This window comes from Hippopotamus amphibius, chromosome 11 (genome assembly GCF_030028045.1).
Source record: "Hippopotamus amphibius kiboko isolate mHipAmp2 chromosome 11, mHipAmp2.hap2, whole genome shotgun sequence".
In the NCBI taxonomy this organism is placed as follows: domain Eukaryota; kingdom Metazoa; phylum Chordata; class Mammalia; order Artiodactyla; family Hippopotamidae; genus Hippopotamus; species Hippopotamus amphibius.
Genome location: NC_080196.1, coordinates 23,397,262 through 23,424,522, shown reverse-complemented (window position 1 = coordinate 23,424,522; position 27,261 = coordinate 23,397,262). Strand labels below are relative to the sequence as shown.

General features: G+C 52.6%; 1 protein-coding gene across 5 annotated transcripts; it reads left to right on the top strand.

Moving 5' to 3' along the window:
- On the top strand, positions 1-26,876 carry GABBR1 (gamma-aminobutyric acid type B receptor subunit 1). Of its 5 annotated transcripts, none has more exons than XM_057699732.1 (22): positions 1-143; positions 593-683; positions 1,331-1,534; positions 3,860-3,880; positions 5,362-5,522; positions 8,877-9,011; positions 9,415-9,585; positions 10,631-10,732; positions 11,159-11,224; positions 11,663-11,854; positions 16,203-16,445; positions 17,072-17,135; positions 18,352-18,429; positions 19,824-19,974; positions 20,465-20,597; positions 22,013-22,129; positions 22,234-22,341; positions 22,768-22,861; positions 23,593-23,720; positions 24,293-24,421; positions 24,625-24,768; positions 25,433-26,876. In XM_057699732.1, the coding sequence occupies exons 2-22, from the start codon at positions 593-595 to the stop codon at positions 25,604-25,606; spliced, it is 2,706 nt and encodes a 901-aa protein (XP_057555715.1). In that variant the 5' UTR covers positions 1-143; the 3' UTR covers positions 25,607-26,876. The 5 variants fall into 5 exon arrangements, with proteins under 5 accessions (XP_057555715.1, XP_057555717.1, XP_057555716.1 ...); XM_057699733.1 differs by lacking the exon at positions 1-143 and adding an exon at positions 269-334; XM_057699734.1 differs by lacking the exon at positions 3,860-3,880.
- The last annotated feature ends 385 nt before the right edge of the window (positions 26,877-27,261 follow it).

Genomic DNA, 27,261 nt, shown 5'->3' with positions numbered 1-27,261 from the left:
GCCTGGCAGGAGCCCGGATTCGCGGGGAGGAGGGTCGGGAGGAGGGGGAAGGTGGAAGAGAGAGGAGGGGGGAGCGGGGAGGAGCGGCCGGGCCTGGGGCCTTGAGGCCCGGGAGAGCCGGGGAGCTGGGCCGGCGCGCCGAGGTAAGAGCCAGGGCCCGGGGGAGGCAGGGCTTGGAGAGGGGCGCGCGGGGAGGGCCGAGCCGGGGATCGGGGGGCCGGGGGCCGGGGGAGAGGAGGAGCGGCGGGGAAGGGACCGGGAGCGGCGAGGCGGCCGATCCCGGGAGCGTGGGGAAGCCGGGCTCCGGCGAGCCGCGGGGGCCGGGGGAGAGGAGGTGGTGAGAGGTGGAGTCCCGGGAGGGTGGGGGGGGCCGAGGGAGGCAGGAGGAGGGTGGGGACAGGCTGTCTCTCCTCCTCTCCCCCCCACCCCGCGCCGGGCTCCGCCCCCGCCTCCTCCGCCGGGCGCTTTCCAGGTCCCCGGGCTGAGCCGGGTCGGAGCCCGGGAGGCGACCGGAGGGAGGCTGCGCCGCCTCCCGGGTCCGGGCCGGCGCCGGCGGGGCTCGGTCCAGTCCTCACGGCCGCCTCTCACTCAGATGCTGCTGCTGCTGCTGCTGCTGCTGGCGCCGCTGTTCCTCCGCCCCCCGGGCGCGGGCGGGGCGCAGACCCCCAACGCCACCTCGGAAGGTGCACCCTTCTCCGGCGACCTCGGGCACCCCTCCACCCCTCCCCCTTTCCTTGCATCCCCTCTGCTATCCCGTCAGCCCTACACAGCATCCCGGCCTGGCCCCACTTTACTACTCCTGACCTCCTTTCCATCACCCCACAGTATTACCCAGCACCTCTGTTCTCTGCCCCTGCGACCCCGCATTATTTCCTCACCCGCGCCTCTCTTTCCGGCCCCACATTGCTACCTCAGTTCCGCCTTTTCCTTGGTCCCACCTTGCTGCCCAGGGGGCCTTGTGGGACCCCCCTCTCCTCTCATTGTAATTCAACTCAGATTCTCCTTTAGCCTTTCTTACCAAACTTCCTCGCTTATCATACCCTTTCACGATTTCTTACTTTTCTCCATTACCCCAACCAGCACTCTTCCCTTCCCACTTGCGGGCTCTCTGATTAGTGTTAACCCTGCCTCATTCCGTTGTGTCCTTTAGCCCAGGGTTCCCTACCCCTCCCCGCTCCCACCCTCTAGCACCTCACCTCATCCCATCCCCTCTGTCCTCCACCTGCCCACTGACCACGCCCTACGCTCCCCTGCCTCCCGCGCTGACTCTGCCTTTTCCTTTTCCCCCACCATCCCTCTCTTTCCGCCTCCCTCTGGACTCACCCCCCAGGTTGCCAGATCATACACCCGCCCTGGGAAGGGGGCATCAGGTACAGGGGCCTGACTCGGGACCAGGTGAAGGCTATCAACTTCCTGCCCGTGGACTATGAGATTGAGTATGTGTGCCGGGGGGAGCGCGAGGTCGTGGGGCCCAAGGTCCGCAAGTGCCTGGCCAACGGCTCCTGGACAGATATGGACACACCCAGCCGCTGTGGTGAGTAGCCTCGCAAAGCCCCTCCCCTCTTCAAGCCCGTTCTTCCTGCCTCAAACTTAGCATCATTGCTTGCAAGTCAGCACTTTAAATTCAGTGTAACTAAATTCACAAGTACATTCATTGACCCATTACTATGTAAGAGGGACTTTGCTGTGTGCAGCTGCAGGCAGAAAAGTTAGCAGCCTGCACATTTCATCTCATCCTCCCTCCATTAGGCCACTGACCCTTTGAGAAAAAACTTGGTTATTCATCTTGTGAGTTAGTCTCTTCGAGGATTGTGAGTGGCAGGTTATGCAAAAACATTCTAAAATGATTTCATCACATTTTCAAATACTTGTCTCCAATGGAGAGACTATATACCCCCAACTAAAACCCAGTTTAACATGAGTATAAGCCAACTATAATAAGGCAAATCTGATTGTGCATCTGAAGTTACATACATCCACACATTTCAAAGCCAGAGAACCGCCCACTGTAGCTGACTTTGAAGAGGTCCCATTTTATGTGCTTATAGCTCCATCTTGGGTTCCTATGATGGAAATGCTTTTTTCCTTTTTTTTTTTTTTTGAATGTGTGGATGCTTACCGTGTTGAGAGAGGAGTGGAAGCTAGAGAAGCTAATCCTTTTAACACCTGATTTCCTGCGGAGTAGGATGCTTGTGGACCCAAACTCAAATCTGAGCCCCCTCCCTGCTCTCTAAGGGGAGGGAGTCTTCTCCAACTCTCTCTATTTTCCTGTCTCCACAGTCCGAATCTGCTCCAAGTCTTATTTGACCCTGGAAAATGGGAAGGTTTTCCTGACGGGTGGGGACCTCCCAGCTCTGGACGGAGCCCGGGTGGATTTCCGGTGTGACCCCGACTTCCATCTGGTGGGCAGCTCCCGGAGCATCTGTAGTCAGGGCCAGTGGAGCACCCCCAAGCCCCACTGCCAGGGTGAGGGGATCAGCAGCCTGCATGCAGCAGATGAGGACACTTGTCAGAGGATGGGAGTGGGGTGGGAATGGATGGTGGGGAGAAACAGGGTGCTATACAAAATGGGGGGCTTGGGGGAGGCAGAGGTGAATGCTCAACTCTTTCCTCCATCCACCTGTCTCAAACTTCCTCCTGCAGTCCCCCGTTTTAACTTTATCTATGCTGGGGGCTTCCTTGCTTTTCCTTTCTCTTTTTAATATCTTTCCCTTTCTCTTTTTAATATCTTTCCCATGCTTCCAATCCTTGGGTCTTACATTTTCTCCTTTCCTTATGAGTCTCACACACCATCACCCTTAAGGTTTAAATACTCCAGTTTTCCCCAGTCTCAGTTCCTTTCTCTAAACTTAGAAGTTTCTATGCATAACCCTCTTCTAGAATTGATCTCTCTCCATTCATTATGTACCTGACTTATTGTAAAGACAGTAATAAATCATATGTCATATTTAGAAAACTTGATAAGATTGAAAAGACTATCTGGGGTGGAAAATTTTTATCAGGGTAAAAATTTAAAAGACTTAAAATTGGGGGCAGAATTGTCAGAGCATTAAGGACAACTCAGGGATGGGGTGGGAAGAAGACAGTCCTTTTCTACACCTCCTGGACAACCTCCGTCATTCCCCAAGGGAATCCATCTTGTGTCCACCACCTCCTTTTTTCCCCATCTAGTTCTGCAAAATTCCCCCTTTCCTGGGCACCCAGATTCTCCCTCTGCAGTCTTCTCTCCTGGGATGCAGGCATACCTCATGCTTCCTCTACCTTTGTAGACCCTCTACCTTTCAAGATCGTTGGACCTGGCTTTCCTCACTTAACTTAATTATTCTGCTTGTAGTTTACCATTGCATTCTGGAAAGTGGGAGTCCCATCCGGGGAGGGGTTTACCATGAAGCTAACAAAATTTAAGCTCCAGGGTTCCTCACTTACACAGGCGTCTTCTTGTGTTCGAATAATGTAGAGGGTTCTAATAATGTGTTCACATGGTCATAGGTTTTTATAAAAGTTCCAAAAGTAAGATATTTTAACAGCAATAGTTTCAAATCAATTGCATTTGTAATGTTTTTCTCTTAAAGAGAGACCCCCAAATTTTATAACATTTAGGCTCCACAAAACCAGGATCTGCCCATGTCTTAGCTGTTGGCACTCCTATCCCAAATTGTTGTCCTATGAAAAATAAAAGAAGAAGACCAACAAGTCCTGACCCACAGCCCCACCTTGCTCTTATTCCCAGGCACCCTCCCCTCAAAATCGCAGGCTTCTACTCCGGCATGGACAGGTGTGGGAGGGGGCTGGGGATCAGGCCTGGGAAGCTGGGCGCCACTGGTAACTCTTCTCTGATCCCCGTCTTTCCTGCTGCCAGTGAATCGAACGCCACACTCAGGTGAGATCAGAAACCCTCATCGCGTGCACAGCAATCCCCTTACGCCTCACTCTTCACCCTCCACCCCTAGGGATTCTGCCCCTAGGCTTTGGGTTCTCATCCTTCCCATTCTTCCCACACCTTCCCCCACGCACCCCAGTACGCGGCCGGCTCTTTCTTTCCCTACCTGTTTCCAGCCTCCCGTCCCGGTTTTCTGCGAGGCTGCGAGCCCTCCCATCTCCCCGCTTGGCTGCACTCCCCTCCGCTCCGCCTCCTCCCAGACTCCGCTTCAGCCAAATGGCAGAGCCCCAGCAGGGGGCGGCAGAGTGCTGGGAGACCCGGAGCTTCCACCTCGTCTTCCCCTGTGGGGTTCCTTCCGACCTTCTCTGGAACCTTTCCCTGCCTGCCCCCTTCCTAGGATTTCACCTGCTGACTCCATCAGCCCGGCCCACCCATCTCACCCACTGCCAGGCCTCACTCTCCCTCCTGCAGTTCCTCCCCACATCATTTCCTTCCCCACGCCCTTTCCCTTTTCTTTTATCTCAGTTCCTTCTCCCACCACCCTTTCTCAACCTCCTGTCCACCAAGCCCCCTGCTTCCTTCCTCCATCCCTGTCACCACCCCCACTCCGTACCCCAGCCCTCTCTCTTCCCTACCCAGCTCTCCCTCTCCAAAACCGTTCCCTTCGCCCTCTCCCTCACCGCCCTCAGTCCTTCACGCCATCTATGCACACCCCCATTAAGACGCTCGGGCGCCAGCCCCTTTTCTCCTGCGTCCCACTCTCGTCCTCTCCTTCTCCATCACTCGCTCCTCATAGCTTCAGCCTCCCGCGGCTCCCTCCGCCCACCCCGCCCTCCTGGCACGCCCCTTTCCCCTCTTTCCTCCTTCCCTAATGTTCCCTTAGGTGGGACCCTTCCCTTCCTCGTCCATCTCTTTCACCCTAGTGGTCGCATCCTCCCTCTCCTCCCCTCTTCTCAGACTGTGGTTCCCACAGCGGCGTTCGCCTCCATCCCCGCCCCCTTCCTCCCTCCCTAACTCTGCCCCCCCACCCCCGCTGCCGCGCGCCGCCCGTGACGTCAGAGCCCCCTCCCAGCCCTGCATCTCCCTCCTCCTCCTCCCCTCGGTCGGTCAGTCAGTCCGCGAGGAGAGTCCGCGGTGGCGGTGGCGGTGGCGGGAGCTAGAGCCGTGGGAACCGTAGAAAGCCAACCTCCCCTACTTCCCCGAGGCCCTATCCCTCTCCTCCGCACAAAACCAGGGATGGAGGCGCCTCCCCGACATCCCCTCAGCAGCCCTCCCCAGGAAAAGTGTCCCCCCTGAGCTCCTCCCCCTACCCAAGCAGCTACCCCCGCCCCCTGCCATGGGTCCAGGGGCCCCCTCTCCCCGGGTGGGGTGGCCGCTGCCGCTCCTGGTGGTGATGGCGGCGGGGGTGGCTCCGGTGTGGGCCTCCCACTCCCCTCATCTCCCGCGGCCTCACCCGCGGGTACCCCCGCACCCCTCCTCAGAACGGCGCGCGGTGTACATCGGGGCGCTGTTTCCCATGAGCGGGGGCTGGCCGGGGGGCCAGGCCTGCCAGCCCGCGGTGGAGATGGCGCTGGAGGACGTGAATAGCCGCAGGGACATCCTGCCGGACTATGAGCTCAAGCTCATCCACCACGACAGCAAGGTAGCCCCGGACATGGGAGTGGGTGGGAGGTGGGGGTTTGGGGGGCAGAGGGCCAGCTGCACGTGCCTTAGTCTGAGTCGCTTCTGGGATTGCCAGGCAGACCCCTCCCATGTGTGACTAGCAGGAGATAGGCTGGGGGTGCGGGAGCTTCGGGAGAGTCACAAGGGCTGGAGGTTCAAGATGAGGGTCTAAGGGTTCAAGGTGGTTAATCACGCTGCAAGGCAGACCCTTCTGCTCCTGGAGACCCTTGGAAGTGCCCGGGTGGGGGGTGGTTGGAGAAACTGGTGATGGGTTTAGGGTGCAAGCCGATCCAGTTCCTCCAGGGAGTAAAGTAGCCCTGGGATGGGTTGGGGGATGGAGGGAATGAGGCAGCAAGCTGGATCAGGGGTTTACATTTGCCATGGTAACAAGGTAAATCTTGACAGCAGGTTGGAGCTGGAAGGAATAGGGACCCAATGAGGAAAATTTTGAGGGACTTGAGCGCTCTAGTTTATTTATCACAACAAACAGCACGGTAGCTGTGGTCCCTACCTGACTCTTTCTCATCCCTTCATCCCTAACCCTGTTGCAGATTCCTGGATTGTAGGACTATACGGCATATTGTGGTTGGGGAAGGTTAATGGTCAAGAGATGGGCAGAGGCACTAGGAAAATGAATGGGATTAGACGTCCACACAAGAGCCCCCACAAGAACACAAGGATGCAGGGAGTCAGAGAGTCAGGATGCAGGGTAGAGAAAGAGGACAGGAAGGAATGGCAGTGGGGGAGGGGGACCAGGAGGAGGGGTGGGGATGTCGAGAGAGACCCTGGGGCACTGGGGCATCATGTGGAACTTGGCTCTTGAGTGTCTTCCTTGCAGCATTATGGCCTCTTAAGATGTGAGAAGGGACATGGGATGTAGGGTTAGGGAGGAGGGGAAGAGGGAGGGGGGGCAGGTAAGAAAATTTGGGCCCAGGGGTAGTAGGGGATAGTCCTATAAGATTCCTTTCCCACCTCTGTCCCCTACATGAATGATTGAGAGTATGAGGGAAGGGCGTGGTGCAGGGAAAGAAGGTGATTTGGGACCTCAAATCTGTCTTCTCTCACAGGAGGCCCCAGAGACTTAAGGGATTGGGGGAGAGTGAAAGAGTACAGAGGCGAGCACTTGTTGATCTTACACCTGGGGATTTATATTCGTTTTTTAGAACAGAAATTTACACCTAGAAATAGGTACGTGAGGGAGGAGGGGGCAGAAGTGGGATGGAAGATAGGGTGCTTGGGGAGAAGAGGGCACAAGAACTCTTAGGGAACTTTGAATTCCTTCTCCTACTTCTATAGTGATTCTCAAACTTCAGTGTACCTAAGCATCCCCAGAGGAGTTTGTTAAAAATACAGACTCTAACTCCTTGGTCAGCGATGAGTCCCAAGGATCTGCACTTTTACCAATAAAAATCCAATGAAGCTAACCCCAGGGTGCCTAAAGGAAGGGCAGCAGGGCACAGGAAAAGAATTAGGGTAGGAGAGGCAGGAAGAGAAAGAGGGTCAGATCCCATGGAGGAGTCAAGCTTCGGAGAGCAAGAGAGGTAATTGGCTGTGGGGGGTGGGAGTGTAGGGAGAGGGACAGGGAGGGATGGGTGCAGGCTTCAGGACAGGGAATCACAGGGAGCTAGGGGAGCCCTGGGTGTGAGCTCAAACTCATCGACCATGACAGGTGATTCCCTGGAGGTGGTGGGGAGCAGATGGGGACCCAAGAGAAGGGAGCTGGAGGAGAAAATAGCAGAGGCAGCGAGGGGGAGATGGAAAGGCAGACAAGCTGGAAAGTGTCGTTTCCTGCCTGCAAATCCAGATCCTTGATCCTTGTGAGATCAGAGGAAGTCTATTGGGGAGAGGGTGAGAATCACGTGGCCTAGGGAATGTGCAGTGATGGGTAGGGTGTGGAATGGGGAAAGGGGTGTAAGAGAAGACAGGGAGGGAAGGAAGAAACAGAAGGAGAGACATTGGGGAGCGTGCCTTGCCCCATTTGTATGTATCTTCTGTGTTCTTAGATATCCTCATTGTTCCTATTAACCTTCTCTTCAGACAAGAAAGGGAGGGCCCCTCAGGGCCCTGGGGAGAAGCTGGGGGCAGGATCTGAAGTGATAGGGAAGATGGGACGTGAGAATGGTAAAGATACACAAGGATGCCCAAGTGGGAAGATGTGGAAGCTTCAAAACACGCAGTTGAGCAGACACCGAGGACTGCCCTTAGCAGGGGTGGGGGCGGGTGGGCCGCAGGAAGCTGGTTCTTCGGGCCAGCCTCCCCTGGCTCCCCCTTCTCCAACTTCCCACTGTGTCCCAAATGTCAGGCCTCACTGGGAAGCCAGCAGGCACTAGGGGGCTTCTTTATTTCCTTCTGCTTGCCCTCCCCCCTCATATCACCCTCCCCAGTCCCCTGTGTCTCCTGTCTGTCCCCTCTGCCCTGGCTCCCCACTGGCTTCCGTTTCTTCCCCACTTCCTTTGGGGGCTCCAGCAGCTTCCGAAATGTCATATTTCGGCAGGAGGGGAACAGGCAGTGGGAGCCCTGTGGCTGGCTCTTCCTCCCCCCGCTTCCCCTCCTCCCCTCGCGCTTTTCCTCTGGAGCTCTCCGCGTTGTTTACTTTCCCAGCTCTGGTCCTCTCTTTCAGGCACCCCTAAAAGCATCTGGTTTCTTGAGCATCCCATTCTATTTATTCTCCCCGGCTCTTCCCTCATCCTTGTTTCTCCCCACCCCTTCCACCCCTGAATGTCTTTTTTTCCCAATGCACCCGTCAAATGTCAGAGCCCAGCAGGAGGGCATGGAGCCGCAGAACCAGGACCCCCTGGTGGTCTTGTCCCTGCTCTCTCCTGTTTATTTATCTCTCGCCCTGAAAAGAGAAGAGGGAGAAAAAAATAGCAGGTGGGAGAGGGAGTTTGCAGAGGTGAGGGAGGACTTTTCATACAATGGCTTTAAGGAGGCTGTCTGGGGACTTGGGGGAAATTTGTTCATATTCCTGCAGACTCTTTTCTACTCACAGATGTTTGGAGCATAGAAACCTGGGGAAAGGGGGATGGGTGATAGAGAGAAGGTGGGCTAGGGGATGTCTGAGGATGCGCTGGAAGGAGGGAAGGCAGTGTTTGCATATGTGGGGGTGTGCAGGAGAGGGTGGGGGTAAGGCGCCAGGTGGAAGGCAGAGAAGGGTGTGTCACGAGTGAGGGGAAAGGAGACTCAGGGAGGAGAAGAAATGGTGATAGTAACAAAAGGGTTTCAGCAGAGGGATGAGTAGTGGGGGAAGTAACTAGGGGAAAAGAAAAGAGCAGGAGCTGCAGGGAGGGGAGGAGCCCTGGGGGAGCTTCCTCTGATCCCCGCTGTCCTTGTTCAGTGTGACCCAGGCCAAGCCACCAAGTACCTGTACGAGCTGCTGTACAACGACCCTATCAAGATCATCCTCATGCCTGGCTGCAGCTCCGTGTCCACGCTCGTGGCTGAGGCCGCCAGGATGTGGAACCTCATCGTGGTAGGTGGGGCCTTGGGGCCCAGAGGGTGGCGCTGTCCCCTCTTGAGCTGTACTAAAGACGGGGTGTGTTGTGGACCACAGTGGACCTCCTTCCGAGATTCAGAGCCCTTTGCAGACCTGGGCTAGTTGGCCTCCTAGCAACAGTGGCTTGACCGGGCTGCAACTGACCTGCTCTCCATCAGAAGCAATGGAAGTCAGATCAGTGAAAGGGCTGATGGAGGGGGTGTGTGGGCTTTTGAGAATCGCTTTTCCTTGGGCAGAGGTAGGGAGGCTTGGATAGGGAGAGAGAGAAGCCCAGAGGCAGGGAAGGGCTGAAGGAACTCTCGGCAGCTCGTAGTAAGGCTGCCATGAACACATGCTGCCCTGTCCCCATCTCTCGCCACCCTGTCCCCATCTCTCGTAGCTTTCCTATGGCTCCAGCTCACCAGCCCTGTCAAACCGGCAACGCTTTCCCACATTCTTCCGAACTCATCCGTCAGCCACGCTCCACAATCCTACTCGGGTGAAACTCTTCGAAAAGTGGGGCTGGAAGAAGATCGCCACCATCCAGCAGACCACTGAGGTCTTCACCTCGGTGAGGAGGGTCAGGGTGAAGGGGGCCTTTGCTCAAATCCCAGCACAGAGGAATGTGACATGGGCTTCATTTTGGGGGCGAAGAGCTTGACTCTTTATGAAAAGAGAACACATCTAAGGTGGGTTAAGTGCATGTTCTTCCTGTAGCCAGAGGAGTGAATAAGTTTCCAGGACCCTCTCCAACTTTTTGGTTTTAGGATCTTTTTTTTTTCCTGCCTTGATGCTCTGTCCCCCAGTCAGATAGATTCTAAGTGACCCAGTTCCATTAAAGTTGGTTCACTCTAAAGTTGAGGCAAGATAAGGGAGTGAATATGAGATAAGAAGCTAGGGAGGCAGTAGATTCCAGAGGCACTCAAGGGGAGGCGGTGGGCATGTGTGAAGGGAAGAGAGGGAACAGAAAGGGAGGATGGAGGGAGAGGGAGAGAAGAGGGAAGAGAGGTAGACAGACACGTGCATGTCCATGGTCTGGTAATTGACTTAGAGATGCAGACATGCAAGGAGAGGTGGAGGGGGAAGAGGGAGATTTGTGGGGGTAGAAAGGAAATACCTGGCTCTGTACCCAAAGCAGACAGTCTGCTCCCTCTCTTTAATTCTGTTCTTCGGGTCCTCTATTCACTCTCATGTTCAGTGGCTCTTTAATCCTCCCCCAACCTTCTCTCAGTGACTCAGGACATTCTCTGATCCTTTTGTCTGTCTGCCCACTTGCTTCTTGAGGTTGACATCATCCTGCCTGTACCAGACCCTGCCTTGTCTTTTCCTGGTTCCTCTCTTTTCCTTTCCCCCATTTTTGCTGTAAGGTAGGAGTGGGGTGACTTCCCTGGACACAGATCCACAGGGGCTCACCAAGCACCTTCCCAGTAGGAAGCCACATCCTAAGACTCCAGATGCTTTCCTTTGAACTCTCCCCCCCAGGGACAGAGCTGTGGAAGGGAGGTTCAGAACCGCTCTTCCTTTGCTCTGAGTGTGCAGTCCCCAGGTAACACCTCCGGTCTTTACTGCATTCTGCACCCTGTGTCTTTTCTATTTGTTCCTCATCCCCACCCAAGACTCTGGATGACCTGGAGGAACGGGTGAAGGAGGCTGGAATCGAGATTACTTTCCGTCAGAGTTTCTTCTCAGATCCAGCTGTGCCCGTCAAAAACCTTAAGGTGGGAAGGCGGGGGGTGGTGGCCCAGCCTGCAAGGGTGCGGGTGGGGGGAGCAGTGGTGGGTTGGAAAGGAGAGTCAGGCAGGGACAGGTTTTTGTTCTTTGTTTTTGGATTGAGATGTAATTGACATATGACGTTGTGTAAGTTTAAGAAGCACGATATGTTGATTTGATACATTAATCTGTTGCAATTTGATTACCATTGTAGAGTTGGCTAACACCTACATCGCATAACATAATTTTGATTCTGCGAGGCAGTAGCATCTCCTGGGGAAGTTTAGCTCCATCTTCTGGTTGACATTTATCCACTACCCATTTAACAGAACCCTGCACTAAGCACTTTGGGACAGGAAATCAAAGCTGTGAACGTGCTTGGCTTGGCCCCGTCCGGTGTCCCTCAGGAGCTCTGTTCTCTCTCCCTTCTGTAGCGCCAGGACGCCCGAATCATCGTGGGACTTTTCTACGAGACTGAAGCCCGGAAAGTTTTTTGTGAGGTAGAGTTGGAATCTGAGGATGAAGGGGCACTGGGTGGGCTCTTTGCCTTGGGTGTCTCCTGGGCTCTTCCCCCTGCATCTCTGAACAAACGATCGGAGGTTAGGATTAATATGAAATGCCTGTCTGTTGGCTCTGACTCCACATCTTGCCTTCTCACACATGACACTGTCTCCAGGTCATATTTTCCTATCTCTTTGTATTTCCAGAGGAAGTTGTGAATCCCATTTTTCCTGTCTGGCTGGAAGAGGCCACTTAAAAATAGAGGCTGGGGAGGCACTTAGAAGGAGGAGTAGTCCTGCCTTCGCTACTACCCCCAGACCTGTAGATTTCTCTTTTCAATTCTCTGCTCTTCTCTGAATCCAAAGAGGCTGAATAGTGTCAAGTGAGATAAGTTAAAGAAGTGAAATAAAGACCCAGCCCTCCTCCTCTGCATTCAGGTGTACAAGGAGCGGCTCTTCGGGAAGAAGTACGTCTGGTTCCTCATCGGGTGGTACGCCGACAATTGGTTCAAGATCTATGACCCGTCCATCAACTGCACAGTGGATGAGATGACCGAGGCAGTGGAGGGCCACATCACCACTGAGATTGTCATGCTGAACCCTGCCAACACCCGCAGCATTTCCAACATGGTGAGTGTGTGAGGACTTGGAAGCTCACACCTGGGCAGGTGGAGGGGACCGAAGGGGTCTCTTAGGTGAGGGGAGCAGGTGTGGAGCTTGGAGGTATATGAGCACAAGCAAGGGGCCTCTGCCCACCCTGAACTTGTTTGCATCATGTTTCCTGTGGATTCCACCTTTGCTGCGACTTCCTTGGGCAGGAAAGAGAGAGTTATGAGAGTGGTATGTTCAGTGGGCCCCCGATGAGTTGCAGGGCTGTTGCCATGGAAACAAGGAGCCGTTGGCAAGAAGTCAAATGAGGGAGAGGTGTTAATGATACTATAGATGCTGTAATTGCAAGCACACCTTTACAGGCGCACTGTTTCTGGGCAAAAATTCGTTTTATTTTCTTGGTGACTTCAGAGTATTTTAGAGTGGCTTAATAATCGCTCCTGAGTGATATTCAATTAGCTTGGCTCCTGTTGCTTTTTTAATGATTCTCTTTTTGAATTTTAGATGTAGAAGGGATGTTTGAAATCAGTTAGCTCCAAATAGCTAGTTAGTGACAGACCTGGAGCTAAAAGACACACTCTCTGGTGTGGGAATCAGTCTACAGGTGAGGGGTACAAGTGAGTAGGGAGTGGTGTGTCGGGGAGACTCTTTTCTTGCTCACCAGTGCATTTTAAAGAGTACGTGCATCTTGGGTGAGCTCGACAGGGCAACCCAAGTGTCTGCTTATCATACCAAGTTAGCTCCAGGTCTGGAACACCTGCTTTGGAGAACATGCTGGGGGCGAGTGAATGACTGTAAAGCCACCTGAATATCTTATTTTTAAAAAGTTGTGGTAATAATCACTTTTATGTAATAAACCAGGAGCTTAGATACATGATTTCAGTGATCCTCACTGCAGTACTCTGATGTAGATTTTTCATTTCCATTTTATAGACCAGGAAATTGAGACTCAGAGAGGTTAAGTGATTTATCGCAGGTCACCAGATACTGAGTGGTGAGGCTGGAATTGAATTCTACTAGACTCTAACTCCAAACCATCTGCTCTATCACCTCCCGTGGAAAACCTTGAAGTCTCACTAAAACACTTGTACTTTTATGAGCTAACACTGTTTAGCAGATGACAGTTTTTGAGCAAGGGAGAAATAAGCTTCAGGAAGCTTATTCTGGCAGAGGAGTGTGATGGGAGGGTCAGTTGCCACGCGTTCTCTGATCATGGATACTGTTCTGGGACGTTTCCAAGGGCTCTTGGTTGAAAAATACAATGGAAAAATTCTGCAGCGTCACTTCCATGTAGGGCACCTGAGGGGTGAGTTGTCCTTGAGAACCTGGGGAGGTAGAGGAGCTGGTAACTGACGCTAGAAAGGCTTGTTGGTGCCCTGAGCCCAGGACCTGCCAGTAGTGGCTTCTGCCCCATAGTAGGGAACTAGAAGAACCCCTGATAGGACACAGGGATTTGGTTGGGGGTGTAAAGGGTGACTTCTGTGCTTTTCAACAGGATGAGTTGGAGGGTCTCTTTCTGGCTCTTTGTCTCTAGAGAAAGACGGTGCCTGCCTTTGAGGCCTAGAGCTATTGCTAGACCTGCTCAGTAGCCTAAAATGCCACAATTTTTCAGAGGGTAGAAGCCATCTTAACAATTGACTAGAGAAGAGGTTGTAGATGAATCAAATAGGACCAAGAGAAGTGGACCAGAAGCAAAGGTTGAGCCTATGGCCCAGAGCCAAGGAGATTTAGAAAAGAAGCAGAGTTGCCTTCACTCTGTAAGGATGGCCTTACATTTAGGTCAGTAGTTCTCAAACTTTAGCCTCTGTCAGAACCACGACTGGGCTCTTCCTTTGGAAGTTCTGATTCAGTGGGTCTGGGGTGGGGACTGGGACTTCACATTTCAGTAAGTTTCCTGGGGATGTTGATGCTACTGGTCTGGGGACCACACTTTGAAGACTGTTAGGGCGGTGGTTTTCAATCAGAGGTTGCAATGTTCAGGGACAATTTTGGTTGCCACAACTGGTATCTAATGAGTAGGTCAGGAATGCTTCTAAACAAAACACAATGCATAGGATGGTCCCCACAACAAATGATTACCCTGCTCAAAATGCCAATAGTGCGGAGATTGAGAAACTGAGATTTAGAGGAGTTTTTAGGAACCAGATGTGGGGAGAGTGGATTACAGTGGTTTCGGAGAAAAATAGCTCCAGGTTGGAGCTGTACTCGAGTTCAGGTACAAGGCAGCATATCTGGGGATAAGATTGTCAGTAGATTCCAATTGCGATAGAGGTCCCGTCAGACACAATAGAAAATAAAAATCTACTTCAGGATACACATTTTAGATCACCGTTGAGCATCTATTCTCATATATAGTGACTGCCAGACAGGGCTGTTAAAAAGTTTGGATCATAAATTTGCACTTGGTCATTGCGCTAATTTCTATAGGTTGTGGAATTTGTGTTGTTATTCAGTTTTCCTTAAGCTGCCTTGTAATATTTCCGTTTGAAAATTTACAACCATCTTTGCTGACCCAAAGGGGAAAGAGTTTTTCCGGTAATTTTAGTCACGGGTGGGGGCAGTGGTGCCCCCAGTGGCCAAGTGTGTTAGCGGTGGTGACCTGGAACCAGCAGAGAGTGAGGACCCGGGCAGGGGACCACGACCTGCAGAGCAGGTGATTCCCTTCCCATCTGGGTGATCTTCGGATGCAGTGTTTACTTCAGACGGAAGGTTGGATGGACTTGGAGGCTGAAGGATTACTCAGAAAGTCTCAGGCCAGGTGCTATCTGCTGGCAGGTGCTCTTGGAGAGAGAGTTCAGCTTACAGAGGCAGTGTAGGGTAGCTGGAAGAGTATGGACTTTGAATGGGTGTGAATCCCGGCTCCACCACATACTAGCAGTATGACTTCAGGCAAGTGAAACTGTTCTGTGCCTCAGTTTCCTTATCTTGTTCTAAAGCAGGCACATAATAGTATTTATCTCATTGGATTATTTGAGAATGAAATAAGTTAATATGTGTACCTTGGAAATATAAATGTTAGCGATTATATCATTAACATTATTCTGTATGAGGAGTGATGATATTAATGAAATATTTCAACAAAAGAATTAAGAGGACTTGGTAATTTGAAAGAGTCTAAGGTGATCCTAAGGTTTGAATCTTATGTATTGGGGAGTGTTGGGAGTGAGCAAAAATAGGCCTTAATCTTATATATGTTTAATTCAGATTATTGATTACATAGTTACAAAGGCCTTAGGGATAGGCCTTGAAATATTGAGCTGGAAATATAGATTTGAATATTAGTAACAATGATGAGGTTGAGAGACAGGGAAATTCACAAAGAGAAAATGTACTTTATATCCAGCATTTTTGCATTTCCCACTCCCCTGTGTCTCCAGAAAGTTGAATAGAAGGAAATGTGGTCAGGGTATGGGAGACAGAGATTTATATTTATCCTTCATTCATCTACTCATTCCTTCATTAGAGTATGGACGGATGTTAATACATTCCAAATCTAAACAGAATTGTGTAGTGCCCCTGTCTATGACCTGTGCCTTGCGAAGAGGAGGCCACTGAGCCTTTCCTCCTATGGCTTCTGGGAGATAAAGAAGGGCAGATGTGATTTTCCTCATTATGTGGAAGACAGTTGCAAAAATCGAAGCAATTTACTTGCAGTCGTTTAGCTAAACGATGTTACTGCCATGTATAGAAATTCAGGTCTCTTGATCTATTTCATGACAGAGTTAAAGGAGCTATTATTCTCTTTAGCTTTCTTAGGAAAAGAAGGTGGAGGGGTGGGGGGTGTGTGTGGATAAGGATTGAATAAGGCTGTTTCTTCTGTCCCAAGTCTTCTGAAAACCCTCCAAGAGACAGTGAACTGAAAGCACATGAGGGTGGCAGGAAGTCAGCACACTAAAGAAAAATCTTCCTGGTTGACAGAGTGAGGAAGGCTGTGGTGTCACCTTTTCTGGGCTCTTTCAAAATTGTAGGAGCTGTTAGTTCCTGCGTCAGCTCTGTTGGAGAGTCTGAAGGCTGAGAGAACACCAGTGCTGCAACTCTTCGCGGGAGTAGCCACGTCTTTGCTTTGCCCTCTCTCTGCTTTCTATCCTTTGCTGTTCGTTACGCAGAGCGTCTATTTATTAAACTTATCTGTTTGCAGTTCTGAGTTAGCAGCTGTGCACACTAAGGCCATCGGACCCAGCTAACCCCTGCCCTAGTCTAGTAGCTTCTGAACTAGGACAGACAAGTAGGTTTAGTTCAAGATGTTGAATGTACATTCGATCAATCTGACAACAGGAACACAAACCATCTTTTCAAGTCGAAGTGTCGGAGCCAGAATCAGAAGCCCACCCCCTCCTCCAATCCTTCCCTCCTGTTCTTCCCTCCCCAGACCTCCCAGGAGTTTGTGGAGAAACTGACCAAACGACTAAAAAGACACCCTGAGGAGACGGGAGGCTTCCAGGAGGCACCTCTGGCCTATGATGCCATCTGGGCCTTGGCATTGGCCCTGAACAAGACGTCTGGAGGGGGTGGCCGTTCGGGGGTGCGCCTGGAAGACTTCAACTACAACAACCAGACCATAACTGACCAAATCTACCGGGCAATGAACTCCTCATCCTTTGAGGGTGTTTCCGTGAGTCACAAGAGCCCCCTCACTCACCTCTGTCCTCCCATCCAGAGAGACCCCTGCCAGGCTCCTTCTCCTGGAGACGTGCGTTCTCTCTCTCTGTTACCTCTCTGCAATAATCGGCCTCAGACCAGGGAAGTAGGAGCCCCCAAACCAGAAAACCCCACGAAAAGCTAGAAGGGGAATGGTATCCTCCGTTTCTTTCAACCTCTCCCCTCACTTCTATTCAGTCCCAGTATTTATGAGTCAGATGAAAATTATAGGATTTTAAAAGAGAAAACAGCCTGAAAGATCGTCTCCTTATTCCTTTTAAAGTGGGGAAATCAGCCTCCAGAGGAATTTGGTGACTTCCTCAGGTCACACAGCCAGAAGCCAGGTCCCCTGGTGCTCTATCTGGGGATTTTTTCCCATTCAAACCTCCTGGGTGAAGCTTCTTTTCAAAAGAATAATGTTCCTAAAATCTAGGGTATGGGCATCTGGGGTATGTCCTATATGCAGGCAAATGCCATAAATAGAATTCATTCAGAAGCTCAATTACATCAAAAACATAAGGATTCAAAGAGTCCCCGATGTTCTCTTTTCACTCTTGCTTTTATCCCCTTTGCCTCCCTCCACATGTTTCTCCCCCTCAGGGCCATGTGGTGTTTGATGCCAGCGGCTCTCGGATGGCATGGACGCTCATCGAGCAGCTACAGGGTGAGGGCAGGGGCGTGAGGGGACCGGGAGGTCGGGGACCAGGCTGGGGCTGGGCTAGGACACCATCTGGGGGGAGAACCCAAGAGACGTCAAAAGGTTGCCTTGGTGCCTCCCTATCTTCTGCCCGCTCTTCTCTTTTCATCAAGCATAAAAGCTATGGGTGGGTTTCTTTGAGTTGTGGTGGTTGGACATGCAAATTGAAAACAGCCACTCTCTTCCCCCAGGGGCCCCCATTTTGATTTGAAAAATTTCCCTTCGGTGGCTTGAGTTGAGGGGTTCATGGCTTGTCATTGGCATTCTCATGAACCCAAGAAAAGCTGAATCTAGGAAACCTGCTACTTTTAAAGGGAATCCATTGCATTTCCTTGATTTGTAAACACATTTCTAATTTTTCTATAGTATGTATAGTTTGGCTTTTCTAGATGGTATTTTCTTATAACTTAGCACATTTATGTATCTGCAAAACTTCTGAATTAGTTTTTCAACTCCCCTCCACTCTCAGCCTCTTCGAGCAGAGCCAGAAGAACCATTTCTTGGCCTCCTGTGAAAAGTTTCTTTCTTTCCTTCTCGCCACCTCCCCCATCCTCTCAGATCTTCTTTGTAACCAGGACAAGAGGGAATAGACTGCAGCCATGGTCAAAGGGGTGTGAGTTGGCTTTAGAAGGAAAAGTTATGGTAACTGGGGCAGCTCTAGAAGTCTTAGGAGTGACTGAATTTCACTTTGTGGCTTTCTAAGAGGCAGATGCAACTCGTCTAAGGAATTAGAAGCCAAGTCAACGGAAGAGAAATTTCTAAAATTAAAATGAAAGCCTCTGGGAAAATAGATCCTGTGATTCTGTCTGTCATGAGAGGGAGAATAAGCAGAGACATGTTGAAAGATTTGGAAGCCAGAATCACAGTGAGAGACATCTTGCTGAGGTGTGAGCCTGTGCAATGGGCAGCAGACATATCGTGCAGCCTTCTTCACTGAAGGGCGTTAAGCATATAAGATACTCTTATTTGTTTGCATTGCCTTGGGATCCACCCCATAGTGCTTTTAAGTCAGATCGCTGATTCAAGTGACCCCCAGGTCCTTCCAAGTGTCCTTCAGGGGCTCAGGTAAGGGGAAAATCAGATACGACCACAGAGAACTACTTTAGGGAAGTCGGAGGTTGAGAATGCTCGGGATTGGCTCTTTACCTACCTGTAGTCACTCCTTCTGTGATCATCTGTCCAGGTGGCAGCTACAAGAAGATTGGCTATTATGACAGCACCAAGGATGACCTTTCCTGGTCCAAAACAGATAAGTGGATTGGTAAATAGATCCTGTTTATATGTTCCTTCAACCCCTCTGAACAATGAAGAATGTTCATTGTTTGAATGTTCATTCAAACACCCCTCAAACAATGCTGTTTGAATGAGAGTGGGGTGGTAGGTGCCATTAGGTTGAAATGTGCCAAGGAGATGGGCCAGGGGCTGGGGTTCAGAGAAAGGGAATAAAACCTCCAAGATGTGGGTAGGGCAGACTGGTGTATTTGGAGAGGGAATAGGCGGTTGATAGCAATGCACTCTTAAAAATAGTGCATTGCTGGGACGACTGGGGCTTAGAGGCAGGGAGTGGGAAATGGAAGCTCCGTTTGCGTTTCCCAGATGTTCTGGTGACTTGATGTATCTAAACCAGCTACTTTAAGCCTAGAGTTGCCTCTTCAGCTCTGATAGGAAAACGGTTGCTTAAACTGCAGGAGACGATGCAAAACCTCATTTAATTGTCTTCTGCGAAAATGTGCTTTTTAAAGAGAAAAAGGAAGCAATTATATCCTTTGTGTGCTTGGTGGGCTAAATAATAGGAAATGGGAAAGATACTCAAGGTGGGCAAAAGGAGGGCTCTACTGATCAAACAAAGGCTTGGCGTCTTAAGGAGGGAGGGGGGCACAGCCATGGAAGCCAGCTGCCATCTGCCTGCCCAGCTGAAATCTAGTAGTTCTCAGCACTGCTGGAGTTCGGAAATTTTTTTTTATAATTTGAATTTAGGACAGTGTTCTGTATTGCTATAAATGCTGCATGGCCTGAATTATGCTTTTTTTTTTAAAGCTAAGCAAATTGAAATTAGTCTTTTTTTTTTCTGTGAACTCTTTGACAAGTTTGAGCTTCCCTTTAATAATAACTGAAAAAGACCTTTGGGAATATCACCCGGCCAGCGTTAAAATCACAGATCAGTTTTTTTTTTTTAAAGAAGTTCCTTCTGAGGTTAGGAGGCCAGACTTGGTACGTTGAGGCATTTTAGCTTCATGATTCTATGATTGTCTTTTGCAGCTTTTGATTTGAGTTGTAAGAGACCTGAGAAAAGTTATTTCCTTAGTATCCCCTTCTTTCCCCTCCATTTTCCTTTGCTGCAAGGAAGATGGAAAAACACAAAGAACGTATAGTAACAAGAAAAGAAAAAAGACTCTACAACTTTGACGATACAGCTCGGCCTCTAGCTCTATCTTCTTGTCTCATTTCTGATTGTTTTCTAAAAGCCCTAGCATCAAAGAGCATTTGACCTGCAGGAGACCCTGTTCAGGGCAGTTAGGGCCTCCTGTCCTCAGAGCTAAGACCTGGGTACCCATCAGCAGCTTTGTCCTTCTTTCCTTTCTCCTGTCCCACCTTCATCCCTTTGTCCTCCTTCCTTTCTCTTCCCCCTCCCCTCCCCTCCCCTGTGCCATGCAGGCGGGTCCCCCCCAGCTGACCAGACCCTGGTCATCAAGACGTTCCGCTTCCTGTCACAGAAACTCTTTATCTCCGTCTCCGTTCTCTCCAGCCTGGGCATTGTCCTAGCTGTTGTCTGTCTGTCCTTTAACATCTATAACTCCCATGTCCGGTAAGTTTCTCTTCTGACGTTTCCTTGTCTTTTCTGCTTCTCCAAGATAATGATCATTTGCTTGAAGGGAGTGAGAAGGAAACTGTGTAGCTCCTGAGACCATGCAGCCTCGAGGTTTCCACTCTGAACTATTGCTTTCCCAATGACCACTGCGAATGAAAAAGGGGAAACCAGATATAACTCCCATCCCTGCTCCAGAGCAGCTAACGGAGAAATAAAGAAGCCTCTGGGGCCGGGTAACACAGTGAAGGGGTCTAAACAGAGTGTGTACGGCGGGGTCCCGTGCCGGGGAAAGCCCACTGCAGCCCCGCCGTGACCCAGCTGGCTTTGTCTCTCGAGGCTCCGCTGCCTGCTCCAAGCCCGCCTGCCTTTGCCCCTGGCCCTGAGGTTGGGGTCAGGCCCTTGTAGGGTATTTGGGGAGCTGAGTCTCCCTGGAGAGGAGGGGTAATTCTGCTCTTCTCCCCCTCCCACCCTTCCGCCTCTGCCCTAGTTATATCCAGAACTCACAGCCCAACCTGAATAATCTGACTGCTGTGGGCTGCTCCCTGGCGCTAGCTGCCGTCTTCCCCCTCGGGCTGGATGGTTACCACATCGGGAGAAGCCAGTTCCCCTTCGTCTGCCAGGTGAGGAGGGGGTGGCGGGTCCCTTGCAGAGCGTGGCTCTCCTGCCCCCTCAGGAGCACCTTCTGTGATGCGCCGCCCCCTGCCTGTCCTTCTTCTCATCTTTTCTCCACCCTTGTCCCCGTTTCTTCTCCTGACATCGCCCCTCTGGTGTCTGTCTGGTTCTGTCCCTTCTTTCTGTGCCTCCAGACGTTTTCATTCTGCAGCTCGCTTGTCAGTTCCGAGGTTGCCATGGCATGACTTGCAGAGAAGAGGGGGGAGGTATTGAAGGCGAAGGAAGGAGGTCTGCACAGAGAACCCTTGGACAATGGTGGCCTGTCTGTGGCGTGCGGGCTGAGAACAAAAAGTGGGGACTTCCCGTGGGAGCCTTAGTTGTGGTTTGGAAGGACGGAGGCGGGGATCGGAACCAACAGCGGGGAGAGTTGGGGGGAAGGGACCACTCTCACAGGGAGGAAGCCTTGTGGGACTCTTGGTGCATGGAAGGTTCTGGGGCTGCAGAGAAAGGCTGGCTTCAGCAGCAATGTTTATTTGGTTCTCTCTTCTGCTGGTGGGAAACACCCACCCTTTTCCCTGCCCATCCTTACTCCTTCTCTTTCCTCTGCCCTGTGCCCGTCCTGATCACGCATCTAAGCACATGGCATTTGCACACACACGCACCTTCAATTCCTAAGAGGCTCTCTGTCCCAAGTGAGACCTAATGCAGTGGGACAGCTGACAATTAGCCGCAGTGACATATGAGAGATATCAGAGCAGGGATCTGCTGTGGGAGCAAAGAGAAAGCTTTACTTACTGTCAGAGTAGCTGGGCGGACCTCACAAAAGGCGGCATTTGAATAGTGAAGGATGCAGGGGATTTTGTCGGCTGGAGAAAGAAAGGATGGTTATTGCAGGAGCAGAGGGAGCATCCTGTGGGTAGCAAAGGCAGAAAAGAGAGTAGATCAAGGGCCAGGGCGAGTGAGCAAGTGAGCGGTTCGGCAGGGCTGGAGTCGGGGGCAAGTGAGGGCCTGGGGGGAGAAGAGCCTGGAAGGGTGGGTGGGACCGCATTGTGAAGGGTCTCTTGCCACGTCTGGAGGTCTTCAGGCTGCAACCTGTAGGCACTGGGGAACAGTCAGTGATTGGGGAAGAGAAGTGATTGGCCATTAAAACCCGGAGTTTTTTAGCAGGATCACCCAGGTGGCAAAGTGGCAAAGGTGGATGGGAGGAATTTATAACAGGCTTGGAGACTCTCTGCCCCCCAGCTGCTCCCCCGCCGCCAGCCTTGGATCCCCCCACCCCCACCGCCTTCCCCTCCCCCTCCCAAGGCCCACCTACTGGCTGCATCCTGCCTGCCTTGTCATCTGTTCCCTCCTACAGCCCTGCCCCATCCTGCTTTAGTCCTGCCTGTTGCCCCATCCTGTTCTTTCCTGCCCTCTCTCCTAGGCCCGCCTCTGGCTCCTGGGCCTGGGCTTTAGCCTGGGCTATGGCTCTATGTTCACCAAGATCTGGTGGGTCCACACGGTCTTCACAAAGAAGGAGGAAAAGAAGGAGTGGAGGAAGGTGAGCTGCTCCCGATCCCTCAGTGGTCCCTAGTATCGTGGCTCTCGGGGCTTGGAGGACCCCACCCCCACCCCCACACACCAGTACTCCGTGTGTTTACCCAGACCCTGGAGCCCTGGAAGCTGTATGCCACGGTGGGCCTGCTGGTGGGCATGGACGTCCTCACCCTCGCCATCTGGCAGATCGTGGACCCCTTGCACCGGACCATTGAGGTACCGCTTGGGAGGAGACGCTGCGGTCAGGAGGCTGAGCGGGGCTCACTGGTGGAAGGCCTCCGGGGCTGCACGTGGTCTTGAGGAGAAGAGCTGCCTGTGGGAGGTGCTTTCCAGCCCTGTGCCTCTAAGCAGCTCTATCTCCTTCCTGGAGGGAGCCCCACCAGAGACTCTGGATTCATCTGAAGAAAGGAAGTGGTGGGGATCGGGAAGGATGTGCGGACTCTGAGGCGTCATGGAAAGCAGGGGAACAAGCAGTTTTAAGGTGTTTGGGCAAACGCTCCCGGACCTAGAGTGGGATCTGGCGTCAGAATTGAGGGTCTCATCGGAAAGAGGGCGCAGTGTTGGGAGTCAGGGACTGAGCAGAGGTGGGGAGGGGAGGGGAGGATGGCAACCATCTTTCCTGTGGCCCTGTCTCTCCCTCAGACTTTTGCCAAGGAGGAGCCGAAGGAAGATATTGACGTGTCTATTCTGCCCCAGCTGGAGCACTGCAGCTCCAAAAAGATGAATACGTGGCTTGGTGTGTGGGATGTGGGGGAAGGGAGGGGGTAGATGCCGCTAAGGTGGGGGGTGAGGTGGGGGGGTGTGGGGCAAGGACAGTAGCTTTGGAGGGAGAAGGGTCTTTGGAGAAAGACTCAGAGAGCTCATGTCAACCCATGTCGAATGTCCTCCTATTTGTCATTGCACTAACCTTTTCTGAGAATGGGGAGAGCTGGTCTCTTGTGTGAGGAGCTTAGGTCCAATGCAGGGATGAGGCAGAGCGCGTATTCACCAGAGGGACCAGTGGTGATGCCTCACCCTTATCTCCAGGCCTGACCCTGTCTCTGTCTGGTCAGCTCCCTGGATGAGACCAGGGCTGTGAGGGGTTAGGCCACCTTGGCCTTTTTAACATGGCTCTGACCTATGACCACGAATGGCAAACCTGCCCTCAGCGTGGAAAGCCGTCTTCCCACCTGGAGGGTAAGAGGGTGAGACACCGTGTGGCCCAGGCGCTTGCTGACTGACAGCTGCTCATGACCATCTTCATCCTGTGTGATGTGGCTGTTAGTCCCAGGAGGAAGCAGTGGGTGGACACTGGGGGCAGTGGACAGGGAGGGTTGTGCTAGGTCAGAGAGGATGGATTGGAGGGGAGGCCCCCTTTCCCTTGTGGAGCCAGCAGAAGGAGCAGCAGCAGGCGAAGAGCGTAGAGAGGAGGGAGGGAGTGGCGTATGAAGGTCTTGTCGTCCACGTGACCCTTTCCTGCCGTCCTAGGCATTTTCTACGGTTACAAGGGGCTGCTGCTGCTGCTGGGTATCTTTCTTGCTTATGAGACCAAGAGTGTGTCCACTGAGAAGATCAATGACCACCGGGCTGTGGGCATGGCCATCTACAACGTGGCGGTGAGCTCCCTGGACACCTGGCATTGACCCTGGGCACTGGCTATAGCAGCCCAGATGGGGTGGCCTGGGAAGAATCAGGTGCCAGATGTGGGGTCAGTTGGGTGGAAGTCAACATTTTTTAATGCCTCGGATGTGTAAAGCACTTTACAGTCTATAAAGTGCACATTAATCTTCATACAGCCACACAGTGAAGTGGACGTTAGCATCCCCACTAGATAGATGAGGAAGCAGAAACAGGGGAAATTACTTGTCTGTGGTTCACAGGCTGGAATCTGAATCGAGATTTCCTGCCAGGGATGCCCAGGGACTGGCTCTTGAGGACTCTGATGTGTGTGTAGAGATCCTGGGAGCTCCTGCCTTGAGGGAGGGGCTGACCTAGCGCTGTACCTGGTTTAGGACAGTTTATTTGGGATTCTTCTCAACCTAGGGTTGAGGATGACCCTGACTTTGGGTTCTTTTCGAATGGAAAGTTCCCCAGGAACCTGTCCCCATAGACTGTCTCCTGGGGAAAGAAGACCCTGGCTCTTGTCTGAGCCGGCAGAGCTGCGACCCCAAACATGCTCTGCCCGCAGGTCCTGTGCCTCATCACTGCCCCGGTCACCATGATCCTGTCCAGCCAGCAGGATGCAGCCTTTGCCTTTGCCTCTCTCGCCATAGTTTTCTCCTCCTACATCACCCTGGTTGTGCTCTTTGTGCCCAAGGTGCGTTTCTGGGTGTCCTCCCACACTCTCCAGCCCATGTCCCCATCCATCGCTTCTTCCCACGTCCCCTCCTCCCACTTCATCCCTTGTCTCGGGCCCAGCTCGTCCCTCTTGTTTTCGTTCTTTTCAACTGCAACCCACCGTCAGCTAATCGCTGACACAGTCCCTGCTCCGCCATCCGTGTCCCCCACCCCCGCCCCCAGATGCGCAGGCTGATCACCCGAGGGGAGTGGCAGTCAGAGGCGCAGGACACCATGAAGACTGGGTCCTCCACCAACAACAACGAGGAGGAGAAGTCCCGGCTGTTGGAGAAGGAGAACCGTGAACTGGAGAAGATCATTGCCGAGGTGTGTGGTAAAGGCGGGGGTGGTGGCGGGTCAGGGAAGTCCATGCCTCCGGTTGGGCTTTTGGAGGCAGAGCCAGAGATCGGGGTTCAGGTGCGTGTGTCTCAGGAGACAAGCTGCTGGGGAGTGGGTGGAGGAGGACAGGGAAGAGGAAAGGGTGGAGCTGGTCACAGGAATAATCGAGTGCTGGCCTCAGCAGGTCGAGGGGGCTCTGGAGCATGGCTGAGCTGCATGGGTAGCTTGACCTGCTGGAGGAGGCGAGCGGGTGGCCCTGGACTGGGGGTGGCTGGTTGTGGGGGTTGAGTGTACCCTCCAGTGAGAGGGATCTGGGCAGGTCCTCAAGGTGTCCACGGCACCCCCGGCTGTAGTTAAGGGCCAGCACTGTGTCCGGCTGGGGGGTGTTCCAGCTGGGTTGACACTACCGGAAGCTGTGTGCACAGACCTTTCTCCCCTCCCCCCACCCCTTTATTTCCCTGATCTCTTTTCTTCACCTGGTGCCCCACTATGTTCTTTTGGCTCTCCCTGTTCTTGCCCCGATGCCTCATTTCACTTTCTTCTGTCCGTCTACCCCTGCATCTCCCCCACATTTTTCTCTGCCTCTCCTTCCCTCCTCCCACCCCTTCCTGACTTCCTCTCTCCCACTTGCCCAATTGTTTTCTTCCTCCAGAAAGAGGAGCGTGTCTCTGAACTGCGCCATCAGCTCCAGTCTCGGCAGCAGCTCCGCTCCCGGCGTCACCCTCCGACACCCCCAGACCCCTCGGGGGGCCTGCCCAGGGGGCCCCCTGAGCCCCCCGACCGGCTTAGCTGTGATGGGAGTCGAGTCCACTTGCTTTACAAGTGAGGGAGGTGTGAGGGGGGACAGGCCAGCAAGGGGAGGGAGAGGAAGAAGCGGAGGGGGGTTGGGAGGAAGCAGGGGATCCTTACCCCAGGTGGGAAGAACACTACTGCGTCCCATCTCTTGTAAATACCTGCCCCCCTGCGAGTCCCCAGTGCTCTGGGAGCCAGGCCCTGTTCTCTCTCATTCGCTCATGGCATTTTCTATCTCTACTTCATAATCTAGTTTGTACCTGGCTTGAAGCGTCTCACTCACTGGCTCCTCGGCAGCCTCACTACATACACCCTTTTCTTTTCCCCTGTCTCGTTGCCACGGCAACCCCACAGATCCCTTGCGTTTGTGCTCCACTCCCATCCAGCAGGGGTCTCCCCCAAGTGCTCTCTCTGCCCTACCAGGGCCTGGCCATTTCTCTCACCATCCTCTTCTCCTTCCAACCCACTTGTCCCTCCACACTTCCACGAGTTTTGTCCCTCTTGAATTTCGCTTCTCCAGGGCACTCATTCTTCTTGCCAAGGCTCACATGCTCCCCCTCTCTGCCCGACACACATGTATCGTCCCCTCCCCTGCTCCTTCCCACTGCACAGACTCCTGTGCGCATGCGTTTCACACGTGCTTTCTCCACCCTTCCTGTGGCCACATGTGCTCTGTGTGTTCCCTTCCCTCATGGCTGTGCATGCCCCTCTCATGATCATGGGTGTGCCCTGTGAGGGCGTGTGTGTGTGTGGGGGTGGGGTGGGTGGGCGTGTGCCATTTGTCTAGCATGTCTTCCCTGCGTGCACACAACCAAGTTCATCCGTGCACTTTCCCTGTGCGTCCTCGTGGTGCCTTGTGTACCCCTTCTTTTTGCATCTTAAAATCACTGTGTCCTTCCAACAGAGCCACATGCACCCCCCCCGCACATTGTTACGCACTTTTCCCCAATTCACATTTGGTGGGGCCGTCCACACCCTCTCCTCGTCACACTTGGTTTCTGCTTGCACACTCCCGCCTCTCCTATGCACTCACGGACCACCCTTGGTCCACACTCACCATCATCCTCTCCCAAGAGTGCTCCTTTTGGTTTTGTGTTTTTCTGGGGGAAAGAAAGGAGAAGAAATGGGGGCAGGTTTGGGGAGCTGCTTCTAGTGGATAGTTGGTGAGAATCCTGACCAAAGGAAGGCACCCCGGACTGTTGAGATGGAAGATGGTCTTATGGGGCGGAAGGTGGCATCCCTTTTGCTCTGTGGTATCTCTGCGGGAAGGAACTCCCCGAATCTCAATAAACCAGTGAACAGAGTGTCTCGGCACCTCGTCCCGTACTGTGAACAGAGTGGGCTTCAGCCCAAAGGAGGGAGGCTCGGGGGGCCCCACGCTGATGAAAAGACACTGGTGGAGGGATGGAAAGAGGTGTTTTATTGATCCAGCGAGGGCTTAGCCCGGCAAAGCAGGACACGATTAGGACTGAGATGAGTGAGGATGATATTAATGGTTAAAAGTGTGGGCATTAGAGTCATACTACCAGAGCTTTAGATTCTACCACAGGCAAAAAAGTTCCTTAATCTCTATTCTCCAAGCCCTCATTTGTGAAGATAAGACTCATCATCATCATCTCCATAATCCATCCCTCCACAGGGTGGATGCCGCAGGGTGATGCAAGGACGGGTGCTTCTGATCGTTCTTGG

Coding starts and splice junctions, on each gene's coding strand:
- GABBR1 (XM_057699732.1), top strand. CDS start 593: ATGCTGCTGCTGCTGCTGCTGCTGCTGGCGCCGCTGTTCCTCCGCCCC. Junction 9,012..9,414: donor GGATGTGGAACCTCATCGTG/GTAGGTGGGGCC, acceptor CATCTCTCGTAG/CTTTCCTATGGCTCCAGCTC. Junction 18,430..19,823: donor CAAAACAGATAAGTGGATTG/GTAAATAGATCC, acceptor TGTGCCATGCAG/GCGGGTCCCCCCCAGCTGAC.